This window comes from Megalops cyprinoides, chromosome 16 (assembly GCF_013368585.1).
Source record: "Megalops cyprinoides isolate fMegCyp1 chromosome 16, fMegCyp1.pri, whole genome shotgun sequence".
In the NCBI taxonomy this organism is placed as follows: Eukaryota; Metazoa; Chordata; class Actinopteri; order Elopiformes; family Megalopidae; genus Megalops; species Megalops cyprinoides.
This window is the reverse complement of record NC_050598.1, coordinates 29,718,114-29,734,051: the sequence shown is the minus strand read 5'-3', so window position 1 is coordinate 29,734,051 and position 15,938 is coordinate 29,718,114. Positions and strand designations below refer to the sequence as shown.

Sequence of the window (15,938 nt, the reverse complement as noted above, 5' to 3'; positions counted from 1 at the left end):
TCAATCAATCAATCAGTCAATCAATCAATCACTCTCACCTTGATGTAACAGTGTGTGTATGTGTGTATTATCAATTCATTCTCTCACTCATTCACTAACTTACCCACATACATACACAATGTTACAGAATGAATGACTTGCACATATGTACACACTAACACACACACATACACACACAAGCACTGTTACACTTTGGCACAGATTGATCCCATAATTTGAACATTCCCCTGGTTCTATCAGCAGTCTCCAGTTCTCAAAGGCAACATGGTTCAGCAGGGGATGCAGTCGTGAGGCGGGCACTCCACTGTGGGGCTGCGGACATGTGACGTTAGCCAGGCCCTTGCGTTTACCGCTGCTGATACAGGCAGGTAGCTCCGGGCCCTGAGGGACAGACAGCTCCATCATGGCCTCAACCCCCTCCTCTGCTGCTCACTCTTCCCCAACCCCCCCCGTCCCACCCTGCCCTCAGCCCCTCAGCCCCTCAACCTCCCCCCCCCCCCCCCCGCTCCTCCGTTCTCTCAAGGTCACTTCTACCGCTGATAGGCCCCTGCACCTGACCTTCAAGACACCGCCCCAGTCGCGCCGTGATTGGCTTTCTGTCACTCAGCAACCCCCCTCCCTCTCCTCCCAGCCCACCCTCATCCATCTTCCACCCTCACTCTCCCCGGTGCCCGACCTCATCGTTTCGCTCCTTTCCCTTTTTCCCGCTTCTTCAAACCCTCCACACAATCGATAGGTCCTCTGTCTGCATTACCCGAGGCGGGGGGGGGGGGGGGGGGGGGTCACTTACTGACACCCCCAAACACATGCTCTGAATGTCTGAATCTGCCTGTTATCACCGTGGCGTGTTTGTCATTTTAAACATTGAACCCCCCCCGTCTGGGGTCCATGATACCAGCTCCCGTTCTGCCTCATTCCTGAAATAACCTTCGATGAAGCAGACGGCTGTGTCCTGGTGTCCTAAATCCAAACCTGCAGGTACCCCCATGAGCCCCTGATCACATGACCAGCACCCTGACCTCCGCCTCTTTGTGTGGTGTCCATATAAGGAATGCGCTGCCCTGCCCGGCTTTCAAGCTGAGCTCCTCTCAGACCTACCCATAATCCTCTTGGACAGAAACATCAAAGACCCAAGTGAGGACCAAACGCTGTCACAAGCCCCTTCCTCACCGTTAGGAAACCAGAATCACAATCCTTTTTGATTTCACTTGAGCAGCCACAAAATACAGGGAAAATATTAAATTCATCAGATATTAGACAGATATTGATCCTTCCAAACTGTCACCTCAGCTCAAATTGTTGCATTGTTGTTAGGAGTACAAGATTAATCTACTGAAGTCAGTACTTTGCATCTTTTTGCTGTCACGGTCAAACCCTGAGCAACCCTACGAACACCCCATCAGCCAGCGCGCGCAGGTCTGCGCTGGGGGTTAATTTTTCATGCTTTAGCCTCAAACCAGAGCTCAGGATAAGCCAATAATCAAGTTAAGATCCAGGAGCGAACCCGAGCCAGACCACAGAGCCGGCTAATCTTTAATGGCAGCAGAGTTACTGCAGGGCGCTGAACGAGAGCGTGACGCGTTGTTCTAGAATGATACACGGAATTTCCAGAACCTTCCATTCTGCACACGTGCCCACGTATACAAGCGCCCGCAAGCACAGCACAGGATCAAAAGGTGGCTTTATCTGTGGGTGACCTTTGCAAGGTCACATCTCCTTGGGGGTGGGAGGGAAGGGGGGGAAGATAAAGAAAAGGTCGTCATTCTGAAACTGGCAGAGAGACTATGCTGAAAGGGCTGAATTCCCCTTGCCGGGCCGGGAGACTGACACACCTGGCAGGGAATGGCCCTACTGGAGATTTCTCCTTGGCTTCAACTCTGCACACTTCATTTCATTAAATTACAGGTGTCTGGCAGACGCTCTTATCCAGAGCCACTTTACATAGGTTACAGTTTTTACATGTTATCCATTTATACAGCTGGATATCTACTGAGGCAATTGTGGGTTGTCCAAGGGTACAGCAGCAGTTCCCCTGCTCGAAACTGAACCAGCAACCTTTTGGTTACGAGCCCTGTTTTTTACCACTGTGCTACACTGCCGCCCCTGCTACAACAGTAACCTCAGAACCCTGAGCAGAGCCCTACCAGAGCCAGCTAGGCAGGCAAAGAGAAGCACAGGACCCAGCGACTTGCTTTGCATCCAGTGCCTGCACACTTCCAATGCAACAACCCAGGTCCATCAGGCCTGATGTGTGCTGGATGCCGTCCAATTGGAATGCACGAGCCCAGTCCCGGCAGTCAATAGGGTCACAGCCTTCATGGCTGCAGCCCCACCCATCACCTCCAGCCCCTCTAATTAACACTAAATCTGAAGCACAGTCTTGGTAGCATCTCATTTCAGGCTTGAGCGAACGACCTTTGAACTTCTGCCAGCATTAGACAAACTAAAGCTTTTCAATCCAAAGGAAGTTCCTTCCAAATGCCCTCGTAAGCCTCTCGAAATAATCACAGTATTAGTTATGACATAGATTTATCTAATTAAGAGCCATGTCAGTTTGAACTGCTCCTCCCTGAAGCATCCCTGCAGAAACCAGCACAGCTGGACTCTGGGAAAGGGATGGAATTTCTGCATTTATGACGTCTCAACGTTCCTCTTCTCCTTCTCCCGAAAGAGACGCACGTCCCCCCAAATCGATCCGGGTTTTGCAGCCTCCCGGGGCGGGATGGGACAGACGGTGTGTGTGACGGTGATGCGGCCGCGTGGGGAGGGTATCCGTCGTGGGGGGGGCAGGGGGATGGAGACAGAGGCGCGCTCCCCCCCGCCGTAGCGGGGACGGTGCGATTAGCATGCTGCACACACTGGCACACAGTCGCAGGGAGGCAGCCAGACACTCCGGGGCCAGTGTTCCATCACAATGCCAATACCAATAATAACGACCCCGGCTCTTTTCGGCAGTCTCCCAAGGGCCCCGCAGAGGCAGGCAAACGCCCGCTCCTCCTATAGCGCTCGATTCGGCGCCGGCCCTCTCTCTCTCACCCCCGACTGCCGCTGCCGTCAACGACGGGCAGGCTCTGCTGATCGTAATCTCATCGCTGTTTGTTTTGCATACGCTGTACCACACACAGAGAGATGGGAAGCAAATGGATGGTTATTCCCCCATTGTTACATTTTTCTTCCTCATCACTCCACTCCATTTCTCTCACTCACTCGCTGACTTACCCACAGACACACAATGTCACATAATGGATCAGCACACACACACACACACACACACAGCAAATAGGTAGTTTTTCCTTATTGTTACATCTCTCTTCCTCATCCTTTCAATCAACCTCTCATGCTCTCTCCCATTAATTCACCAGCTTACCCACAGACACAGTATCACACGCACACACACACACATACACACACACACAGGCAGAAAGTAATCTGGCTTGCAACAATACCATTTGGGTGAAAAAGTGTACCATAACACAATTCCAGCTTTGAAACACTGATTAAAAGCCCATTAACAAATATCTGATGGTCACATCTTACAGTGACAGCTTACAGATGCACCTTACACTCACTCTAGCAGACGGTGTCAGAGCATGCGAACTTGCACCCACAAATGGAAGTGCATGTTCAGAGATCACAGCAAAGTTAACAGAGACACCGGTTGTCCTTTCAAGCGTACACTTTCAGAGGGCGCTGAAGGTGGCTCTCGCTCAGAAAAGCTGGCACGCAAAACCGAAGACCCACAGTAAGAGCCTTCAGCCTCAACACCCCATCATAAGCTCAACCACAATCTCAGATGGTGCATAAAGAGATGATGCATGGTGCATTTATATGACAAAACTATTTAAACCCTGGTAACCAAACCGCATTATTACCTGTATCACTTTTACACAAAACCTCTCTGTGCGAAACGTATGGGGTAATTCTGTCACAAAAACTTTATTACACCCAAAAGAGGAAGCATAAAGCAAAATCCCCAGTGAGGACAACACAGTTACTGTCATGACTGTTATCAGCCACCAAAATGAATGGTGCCATGTTTACATGTTAGAAAATGTGTGTTCTCTTAAACTGTACTTCATCAATAACGGCAAACAACTGGCAGCACTGATTGACAGCAATCGCCAAAAATCTTTTTTTAAACGCTTCTTCCCTTTTATGCAACTCTGTTTTGGAATTGCCAGTTATTCATTAGACTCATATCACCGTAACAACCTCTGGAACCCGTGGAAGAGCACTCAAGCTAAACAAATGCAATCTTCCAATGAACTCGCAGCCGGCCGTGGGCTATTGCTCACACAACAGCTCACACAGCGGGCCACGGTGAAGTGGGTGCTCAGAGAAGGATAGATGCTACTCCGCTGAGGTCATCCAAGCATCTCAGCATCTAGCAGGCGCCTGACAAATCTCAGGGTGACTGAGAGTGGTGCTACCCACCCCTATCCCCAGCGGAGCTGAGGCAATCTCTTCCACCGTTATGGGCTCCCGGATGTCAGCGACTAATGACATGGCTGATTTTGAACCTGGACCGTACGGCTCAGTCTGCTCTCCAGACGAGTGCCTTGCCCACCAACCCACTCTGGAGTCCAGCTGAGGATACAGAAATAAATGTACGACGCTGGATCTGTTTGAGGAGTCATCCTGGCCCTCTTCACCAGGGAAACACTGCTTCTTTCCTGGCTTGGCTTTCAGACGCATGCACGTCTCATATTCCTCTCAATGCGGTCTGCTTTGGTTACTCCCACTGCCCCTGATCTTATTAGCCGCTTTAATAAAAAGGGCTGACTCTCTCTCTCAGATCTCTCTCAGTCTGCCAGTGCTGAACTCACAATCATTCAGTCTTACTGTCAGACTCCCTTCCTCTCCTACCCCCTCCTCCATCTCCTCTTACAGACTCTACATCTTCGTCCATCTAAACGAATCCCTCCGGAACGGATCCCTCTGAACTCTTCAGATTTTTTCCCGTTCTCACTCCCCCCCCTTTCACTCTGCCAAACACGCCAACGCCCCCTCAGCCCCCCCCCCCCCCCCCCCCCCCCCCTTCCTCTGTCAATTTCAATTTCAGTTTCAGACACTGCACTGGCACAGGCGTACCCTATCCGAGCGCACTGCTGAAGAATTAACAATTACACATCAAAGTCAACAGGATATTTTGAAATTAAACTAAGTAAAGCTGGTTATTACGCTTGACAGCCCTTAAACCAGCTTGCGCGCATTTCTGCGAAGTGCTGCCCGCGTCTGTGCCTCCGTTTCTGTGAGATGCTTGTGAGATGCCTGTGAGATGCCTGTGAGATGCCTGTGCGCGCACTGTGTGGTCACAGGCATGGCTGCTCTGAGGGCAGTGTTCTCAGTGTGAGAATATGTGGGTTTACACATCTACCCATGCAGGTTTGGGGAAAAGCACAATAATCAGACATTTCGCAGAAGTGCCTGAGCACATGCATCAGGCAGACAGACACACACACTCACACACACACACACACACACACACACGCGCACACACGCGCACACACGCGCACACACGCGCACACACGCGCACACACACAGACACACACACACACACACACACACACAGACACACACACAGACACACACACAGACACACACACAGACACACACACACACACACACACACACACACACAAACAAGTGCATACTTACACACATACACAGACACACACTCACACACACACACACACACACACACACACACACGCGCACACACACAGACACACACATAGACACACACACACACACACACACACACACACACACACACACAGACACACACACACAAACAAGTGCATACTTACACACAGACACACACACACACACACACAAACACACACACACACACACACACACACACACACACACAAACAAGTGCATATACACACAGACACACACACTCACACACACACACACACACACACACACACACGCACACACACACACAAACAAGTGCATATACACACAGACACACACACACTCTCACACACACACACACAGACATGCAAACACACACACACACACACACACACACACACACGCACGAGACAGGAACCACAGTGGGTTTCTAGTCTCATTGTTGCTCAACTCAACTGCACAGCGACTCACTTCTGCAAAAACATACCAGAGCATGTGACAACAAAGCATTCTGTAATCAGAGACAGATCTCTGCAAGCACCCCAGGTCTGACGTCTCAGAAACTCTGTCTGCTCTGCCTACACCATTCTGAGCAGGACACTACTGTATGTGAATATAAAAAATGTAAAATATAAAATATAAAGTTACCTGCTTTATATTCACCATCTACTGAGGCCTGGGCTATGAGCTATGAGTAGCTCAGAATGGTTACAACAAAAAAAACAACCCCTAGGATGAGATTCAGAGACAAGAGGAAACTTCCTGCCCTGTGAGGCCTGGCTAAATACGGGTTAAATCTCTGCCTCACACTACTAAGGTGTCAGGAATGGGGGTGGGGCCTTTTATACTGTCAGGTAGCCACCTATATGGTAGCCAATAGTTTTTTTTTCAGTGGAGAATGAAATAAAACAACCCCTTGTACAAGTGTTTTGACTAAAAAAATCAAGAACAGCAACTGAATGATTACAGAAGGCAGTCAATTAAATCAGAGGTATAAGTATGCAGATTTTTTTCAGCAACATCAGAGCCCGAACCATTGTGTCTGGGTTTCTTTCAAAACACCGATCAGGAGGTGCTTTCCAGGTGAAACATGGGTGTGAAATGAATCATAAAGGTGGTTTACTTTTCAAAGTAAACAGTGAGGGCCAGTTTGGGCATCTCACCTTGAAATCAGGGCATACTCTGGAAACGGCAAAGCTGTACTTTGCTTCGGTGCCACTGTGAATCATAACAGTGCATTAATCACGTTACAATATTTTATTTGAAAAACCTTTCGGGGGCCACGTTATCATTCCAGAGAGTCTCCAAACCCATGCTTAATAAAAGATAAATTTTCCGAGACCTAAACGAGTGTCCAGTGCATATACTGCAGGAGTGAAGGTCCAGACAGCGATGGGAAAATGTTCAATCTACAGAACATTATAAATCCAATTCATCTGTAAATGTACAAAAGAATTTGGACGGACCGGCAGGGATTCCTACAGCCAGCCATCAGAGGTGTTGCAAATCTCTTTTACATGGCTGACGGTCAGGAGGGGGGAATTTGTTCTGCTGAAGCTGCCACCACGTTAATGCGCAGCTCCGATGGGAGGCTGCTGTCCTGCAGTACTGATACACACTTATCTCCTCAGCTCCTGCGCTGGCTCTGTAGGAGGCGCAGAGAGACTGGGAGTAACCCTTCCTCTCTCTCCTCCTCCTCCTCCTCCTCCTCCTCCTCCTCATGCCCTGCGGATCCTCAATCTGTCGGGCCCAGTGGGGTGTCTGAAGACATGTGCAGCACCTACCCTGCAGCCGTACTGCGCACACACACACACACACACACACACACACACACACACACACACACAGATGCAGGTGTGCACAGATGCACAGATGCACACACGCACACGCTTATGCATGTGCACGTGTGCTCAGACACACAGACACAGACACAAAGTGTGCACGTTCGCATGTGTGCATGCAGGCAAATCCATGCATGCAGAGGGATCCAAACTACAGCACTGAAACAGAAAAATGGACACGCGCGCAAGCACGCACACACACACACACACACACACACACACACACACACACACACACACACACACACGCGCATACATGCCCGCACACACACACACACACGCAGAAGAGGACAGTGCTCAGCTGGACCTGTGCGTTGGTAAATGCACTGAGAAGACAGAGCCTCCCTGGAAAGGCCCCTTCTTGCCATGCTCCACTTCCCAGTGCTCCCGGCAAGGACAGGGAGCTCTCTCTCCTTCACAGAGGCCACTCTGAGCCCCCCTCCCCTCACCACGCTGCTCCAACCCCCAAACACCCCCCCCCTCCTTGGGCCCGTCCACCAAACACGCTCAGGAGCGCGTCTCAAATTGAGGTTAGCGCTCTTAAAGTCCCTTCCATCCGCGTTGTAAAAAGCCACTCAAGTGCACGTTTTGAGGGCAACGGGAGGCATTAAAGTTTAACATTACTCAAGTCCTTCGCCGGCAGCATCCGCCTTGAGCGTTCCAGCATTTAACCGCCTAGTACAACGGCATGAAACTCCGCCTGCGCAATGCAATTTTTTTTTTTTTTTTTTTTTTTTTATGAAGATGCTCGCTGAGGTAAACGCTCCATTTGCCTTGCCTTCAGAAGGCCCGGTGGATGGAAGCTGGTACCGGCAGAAACTTGGCAATCTCACCCCCGCTGCTGGCCGGGTTAAAAAGATGAGGGTTTGCCAAGGATTATTCATCACCCTAATCTGATGCTGGCAAACGAGCATGCTGGCCCTTCATCAAACCGATCGGGGCTTATCAGCAGTTTATCTCAAAGGGCTCACACCTAACTCGCTATTCAGAGACGCCCGCTAAAGCCACACGGCCAATCCCTCCAACTGGAGTCCAGTACCCGGCCCTAACGCTGCTCTTAAAACGCAATGACGAGGACATGACCTGCATGTGGCCCAGCACAAAGTAATGACACCATTAGCCCATAAGGGAGGAGACCAACTGCGCACACACACAAACGCACTGTAGCGAAGGGCAAGAGCAGTCACCCCACCCGGCCTCGAACCCGGGTCTACGGGGTACCAAACATGCAACTTTGACCACGATGCCAAAGAGCCAGGCTCATTGGTATGGCAGTCAGAGCGCATACTCAACCGTAGTGACGGCACTCCGTCACACGCACGCGTGCGCACACACACCACTCATTCACCACTCACTCAATCATTGCTTGTGTGCTACGCAGTATGTGATAAGCAATACACTGTATTTGGCCTAGTCACCAGAAGGCTGCAGGTCAGACCAGGTGGGGCACTGACATTGTACACCTGAGCAAAGTACTTTAACCTGAGCTTTGTCAGGAGAAGCTGCATGTCTGTCGAGCCAGTAAATAGTAATAATGAATAATATTACGGTGCGTTGGTGTGAGGGTGTCAATACCATGCGTCAGTTTCAGTGTGCTGGTGTTAGAATGAGTCAGTAGCAGTGTGTCAATGTCTGGCATCATGTGTCAATGTTAGCAGGTCAGCGTTATAATAGTGTGTCGATGTGTGGCTTCCCGCGTCAGTGTTAACGAGTCAGTGTTACAGTGCTTCGGTGTTAGTTGGAATGCACTGCTGTTGTTTGCTGCCTAGGTGTCAGACAGAAGAGAAACGTCTCCTTGGAACAGCGCTAAAAAAGATTCCACTGCAATAATCTCTGTTTCAGGGTAGATTAAGTGGCAAATCGTATTCAATATGCTGAAATGAGGCAAGGGAAAATTGGAAGCAGGAGAATGCCGCTGTCTGAATATCACGCTGAATAGGCAATCAGCAACCTTAACAGGCATAGAATATCACACAATACTGCAGGTAAAATGCAGAGGCATCTATTCAGTCCAACCACAATCTCTTTTTTTCCTAACGCAAATTTAAGCAAGTACTAAATGCATTTAGGAAAGTATTATGATTGACTTTTTTTTTCTTGGGATTATGCAAAAACGTTTCTTTTAAACCTTTTCTTTCCCACATATTTTTTAAGCTCATCATCAAACTCATAATGGAAAAAAAAGAGTCTGGACTCAAAATTAAGGATCAAACAACACAGCCAGAGTCAACACAACACAAAATGTCAAACGACACTGGCAGCCTCAGTCGTATTAACATAACCTGGCAGTGTGACGCGGAGCTAATTCCCAGCTTTGCGGCACCGCGTCCAAGCGGGAGAGCGAACCTTTTGGTGCCGTTTCAAATCACGCCCTCTGAGACCCGGCCTCTCCCTGTTCGCGTCTACGGCAGCACAGGTAAATCACAGCCTGCAGCTGCGGGAGAAGCGATTCGCTTGCGTTTGAGTCACGGGGATTTCTGGTGAGGTTGTGGGACTCTAACACAATGGAAACACTTCTTCCATCCTGGAGCGAGCGTTCGGCGCCTGACGACAGCCGCGACGCCAAAAGCCACGGCGGTAAATTCCCTAACCGCCGCCGTCAGCCACCATATAGGGCACGGTGTTTGTTGTCACCCCTCCGGCCTCTCTGGAGGAGCCCAGGCTCACCTTTGCCAAGACCGATTTCTAAATACAGATCATGAGCAAGACGTTCTCCCAGTACAATCTAGAGAATAACGGCTTAAGGAAAGCATGTTGGTAAAGTAAACAAACCTTCTCGCAATCCTCCACGTGCCCTCCTTTCCTCAAAAGTCCCTGGACATTTTTTTTTTTTTTGGCATTGTAGGGTTTTCCCATCTGATCCACACCACTGTCCTGTGTCAATTACTGTCAGAAAAGCGAACACCTAATAAACCGTTTGCAGTGTTAAACACTATATTGCTGCTACCACTAAAAAGTGCATTAGCACAACACAAAAGGGGTACAGAGCATGCCCACAAAAGTGTGCAGAGAATCCAGTCATGAAAGCTGACCCCACACCTGCACTCTACAGAGGTTAGCATCCGTTTTCAACCAAGACTGACAATAACTTCAACTCCAACTCCCTAATTCCTGGCACCTTTTCCCGCCTAAGTGACCCCACTGGACTTGCGCTCCTTAAGAAGCATAGGTCATCCATTCATCCATTGCTCCTCTCAGCTTGGCTCTGGGCCAGTTTCTCCAGATTGTTCCAGGAAAAGTCCTCCCTCTGTCAGCCCTATGATCGCCGATCCCTTGCAGCTGTTCTCGGATCCTCCCTGCCATCTCCTCCCCTGTGGGTCCCAGGTTAGGGACCGTCTGTGTGGTGACACTATCCTTAGGTTCCCCAGCATGTCCCCAGCCCGACAACAGCTTCTTTGCTACAGCTGGATATGTATTAAGGAAACTGTGGGATAAGTACCCTGCCTAAAGCTAAAACAGCTGTGGCCCAGCAGGGATTCAAACCAGCAACCTTCCGTCTACGAGCCCTGCTCCTTTCCACTATGCTACACTGCTGCCCAATTTCATTTCATTCCCGTTACGGTGCACCTCAAATCCCCTGTAAGAGCCCTGAAATATTTTTATTGAACATCATCCCATCCCAACCTCACCATGCACTTGCTGGCAGGGGTCTCTACAAAGCTGCAAAGTATGGGGGTGGTGTTGTGTGTGTGGCTGGGTACCTACTCATATTGCCTTTTCCCGTTGCAGGCGTGTGTTAGAGTCTAGCCATGCAGAACACCCCTTATACACAGATCAGCCTATAACTCAGCCTATGACCTCCCTGAGATCCACCCCACCCACCCCTTCTGGAATCACAGTGCGTGTTTTAGCCTTATAATTATCAAACGGATATCATTCTATTATTAGGAGTTGTTATTCTTTCATCACAATAACAGATTACTTGGCCCAAAGGCCTGGTGGCAGACCACCCCCCCCCTAGAGTTTGTTGACCTCACATTAGTTTTGCAGTCCTGAAGCCACAAATTGCTCCAAAACAGCACACACAATGCAAATCTGAATCTAACAGTCCTAATAGCAAACTTCTATAGCTTATTCATCAATAATTCACTTCTTCAGCCCTCCACAGACAGCCTACTTTCATCCTTCCACTACATGCACACTCGAGACTACTCACAAAACATTTGTGCCATATTTAATTTACTCTTACCACATTAAACTTGCAAGTAGCCCATTTAAGATTTAAGAGATACTAAAATATCTAGCAACGTTAAAACGCCAGTTTTCACTTTTTGTTGATCTGTTTCTCAGGAGGTGGCTGTGGAAAGGGGGATAGGTGTTATATTTAAGATGATAATATTGATTTATGAACTAGGACCTCTGAACACAGTGTTGGTGACACGGTAAATTCTTCTAACATCTGGACAGCAACAAATATTAACGTTTTTAAATGAACCAGGAAAAACTGTCCAGTTAAAGTCATAGGATCAAACATTTGTGATTTTAAATACTCAGTAGATCACAGACAAAGGATGGTAAGAGTCAAATGATGTCAACTAAAGGCCACGCCCCTCTGTGCCCATAATTTGGCAGGGACCTCCAACCCAACGCGCGATCCTGTTCCAGGCAATCTTGCTTCTATTAAAATGCGCATTCCAAAGCGTGTGCAGGCAATTTTTCTTGGATCCCCGTCAAACGAGAGGGAAGTGAAATAGAAACCACCCTGCGTCTCCAAAACTGCTTCTCGACCTTCGGTGCTTTTGTTGCCATCGTCGTCTGCCCTAGCAAGGCCTGGTTCCGACAATTTCGGACGTACATGTTTGTGTAACTGAAAAGTATACCTGACGCACATTATTCGGGGGGATTTCTGTATTGCCATTATTTTAAAAATGAAAACAAAACACAAGACATACTCTAAACCGAAATGTACCTTCGACAAAACTGTACCATAACGTAGTCTTAAGTACATAGGTGTTTCCCCACTGTAAAAAAAAAAAAAACCCTACTAAGGGTCATTACCATTTTCGTATGTTTTGTCCCGGTAGGGCTTCAAGGAACAAGGAACACTACTGTGAACTGTCGTCCCAAACAACCACATGGTAACGATTTAATAATGTATCAAGTCTCTCTACAAAGTGCTGCACTGAACACGTACCATACAGCCCAACAGTGTGCATTACAACTGGCACAGACAATGACATGCCAGCATTTACATTCTCACTACGTACCCTGGAGTGTAGTGAAACATCCTACAGCATGTACAGCAACGTACCAGACTTTGGGCTTTGCAGAACTTGCACCAATCACAATTGCTGTCCGTATAATGTTAGTTTAATCTGTCCATAAAGTAAGTCATTAGTCACAGGAGAGTCATTCTGAATGTTACGATTTTTCTCTGTAGCATTGATCAGACACTAGATTGACTTGCTACCACTAAAACACACAGCCGTGACTGCCCAAAGCCACCAATCTAACACATCCAGGTAGCTACTATGCAATTTGTGTTGCCAGCTGTCTAGCTCAACCGAACACCAACAATCAGAACACTGCGGTAAAACGTGTTCCAGTCTGTCACTGCGAGCTCTCTTCTTCGGCTGCTCTTACCTTGGCACACAGCTTGGAGAGGAGCGATCCACTTCCCACGTTGCAAACAGGTTCATTTGCACCGGGCGATTCGACGTGATCGCGACCGGTTTGGAGGGCTGCATGTGCGGAGACGGAGCGCCTCCAGTCCGCGGGAGCCCTCCACGCTCCGACATACTGGAGGTAGCTAAGGGGGTTTAAAAACAGCGGCGATTATTCCCTCTTTTCTTACTCCTCCGGTGGCAAACCGTCCGGGTAAAGGATGTAGCTAGCTAGCTATCGCGAAAATAGCTTTTGTGCAGGCTAGCTAATCCTGTCCTTCCAGCTAAAAAGGAACAAGGTAGCTAATTTCCTTCCTACCTACACTGGCCGTGCTATCAATCACGCAGAACCGTTGAACGTCGTTGTTTGCAAAAGCGAAAAACTAAGCCCTTTTTCAACTTAGTCTGAAATCTGAAATGTTTATCGAAGCAGGAAGCGGAAATTTCTTCTCCGAGTATAGCACACTGACTGAGCCGAAAAGCTACGCCTCTTGTTAAAGACGTACGCTTCGATTACTCCTCCGTCTTCACAGAGAGAGAGAGGGAGAGAGAGAGAGAGGAGGTTGGGGGACAGACATGTTTTGGTATAATGGTGATGATGATCATCATCATTGTTATGGTAAAAATGATGGTTGTTATTATTATTATTATTATTATTATTACTATTATTATTATTATTATTATCATCCTGCTATTAACAGAATAGCCTGCCTGATGTCCTACATAATATGGTCAGCACAGGCGGTTAACTTTAAAATAGTAGCTATATTTTATATTTAAAATAAACCACTGCCCTTTAACCAACAGTCAACTGTCAGCTCTTATTTGTGATCCATAAGCACGGCGAACAATGACCATGTCCCTCATGTCTGGCCGATGCCAGCTTCACGGAGCTCAGAGCTCAAGATTTTTCAATCCGTCACCTGTGTCCACTGATACGATCATCTTAAGTCTTACGCATCTGATCTCTCCCTGAATCGTGTCGGTGTGTCTGTTCACATAACCCGCCGCTGTCTTAAACCGAAAGGTTAAACGTTATTGCAAGTTAGCTGTCAGAGAGAATCAGTTTGAAGGAGTTTGTGCACAGAACGTTTTTGGGGATCCTCGACAGGCAGTAATGAATTCCTCTGCTATGAATCCCTTCATAGTTTCATTTTCATTCACTGCATTGAATGTGAAAGTAAACATTTGTCTTGTTAAATATTCTTCAGGTTATAATAGGCACTTTAATCATGTTCACCGAGGACTTGGAATAAATTGCAAACCGAAATTTCTTATGGATAAATATGACGAAAATCACAGTGTAAATCAGCTGTGTAGCCTCCTTTAACTAAACGTTAGAATAGATCTTGAAGTTAATAAATCGTTATAAAAATGATAAACACATCAAAGTTAATTTTAGACTAGCCTACCTAATAAAACGATCAATTGAACTGGGCCAATGACAAACACGAGTCCAAGTGTAACGTTACAATGTCAGTAGAAATAACGCGTCGGTGTTCATCAGCATCGTTAACTCGTGGGAAAGTACAACATGCAAATCACTTTCTTCGGGCATTCTTCTCAATTGCACCGACTGACTCACTTTCGTTACGTCACACGACCTTGGAGACGGAAAAGACGCTCCTTCTGACAGGATTGCGTCTCGTTCAGTTTTAACACACGCTGCAAGAATGCTGTGATTTAACATACTAGCAAATTGAGACGCACAGCAATTAGTAAACGACACTGCATAGCTGCCTTGCAGGATTTCGGTAATGTGCAAAATTCTAGGCTGTCCAGACAATGGATAGGCCTAGCCAATGTTTTAAATCAGTTTATATATAGCTGCCGTCTGTACTGTCACACTTATGACTAATGTTTATTTTATTAATTGTCTCTTGTCCTTCTATCTTGCTGGTGGGGCCATCTATAGGCTATATTTATACCTCTGTTTGTCTGTCTGTCTCACATTAACACAGTTCAGGAAATGCAGGGCAGTTTTACATTGTCCATAAACGGGATAAAAACTGGAGTGGGATCTGGCTTGACTTAAATTCCTCGTGATGCACAGGGGTTCGGGGTCGTGCGATCATATGACTGCGGAGCACTTCAGCTCCTAAATCTTGGCACCCGCGCTAATTGCGTCGGCTGTCTCGCCTTCGCAGAGACGCGGTTGGGAATTTTTACTTTCCTTCTCTTTCCCTAGAAGTGTTGTGCTATTTTTGGTGCGTTTGGTTCAAGTGTGTGGTTCTTCCGTGTGTGATATCTATCTATCCACCAAACAAAAACATTAAGATTCTTGTGGTTGAATGTCTGTACGTTTCCACAAGCATATGCAAACCACACGCTTTTGGTTAGCATCTATTTATAGATAGATGTATGCAATTTGGCTACTGCAGTGCCAAAACTGTTAGGGTTAACCGAATACCAACAGCAACGCTAAATCCATGCACAGAGTGAGTCCTGCCTGCATTAGTTCTCTTATTGCCTTTCATTTAAGAAGATTATCGTTATTGGGATCAGATTATGAACGTTTATAGCTCAGTGTTATTAAATACCGCTGTGCATATGCACATTGCCGAGTCCTGATGTGACCCGTTTCATCTGAAATTCGTTCATTACATAATGCCAAGTACAGTAACGTCAGCGTCCACTGCCACGTGCAAATCCCCCAGCCCTGGCTTCTGCCCCACAAACTGTCAAGATTTACGTGTTCAACGCACAATTATGCAGGTCTAAGTAATTCGCTTACAAGGAAAATAACCCCTTTTGAAAACAGTGATTTTCGGCTCCAGGCGAATTACGGACACATTGATCCTAGGGTTGCAGCTGCGTCTTGCTGTTCCATCCTGACAGACGTAATTAAACA

At 47.6% G+C, this 15,938-nt stretch overlaps 1 protein-coding gene across 3 annotated transcripts in view; it reads right to left on the bottom strand.

The window, feature by feature from the left end:
• LOC118790808 (phosphofurin acidic cluster sorting protein 1-like) overlaps positions 1 to 13,564 on the bottom strand; it is a 29,887-nt gene extending 16,323 nt beyond the window's left edge. For 2 of the 3 annotated variants that reach the window (XM_036547873.1, XM_036547875.1), the window contains exon 1: positions 13,068 to 13,564. In XM_036547873.1, coding sequence (XP_036403766.1) covers positions 13,068 to 13,222 — 155 coding nt within the window. In that variant the 5' untranslated portion in view covers positions 13,223 to 13,564. The remainder of the gene's footprint in view (positions 1 to 13,067) is intronic. The other variant, XM_036547874.1, reaches the window with a different exon arrangement.
• Between the last annotated feature and the right edge of the window lie 2,374 nt (positions 13,565 to 15,938).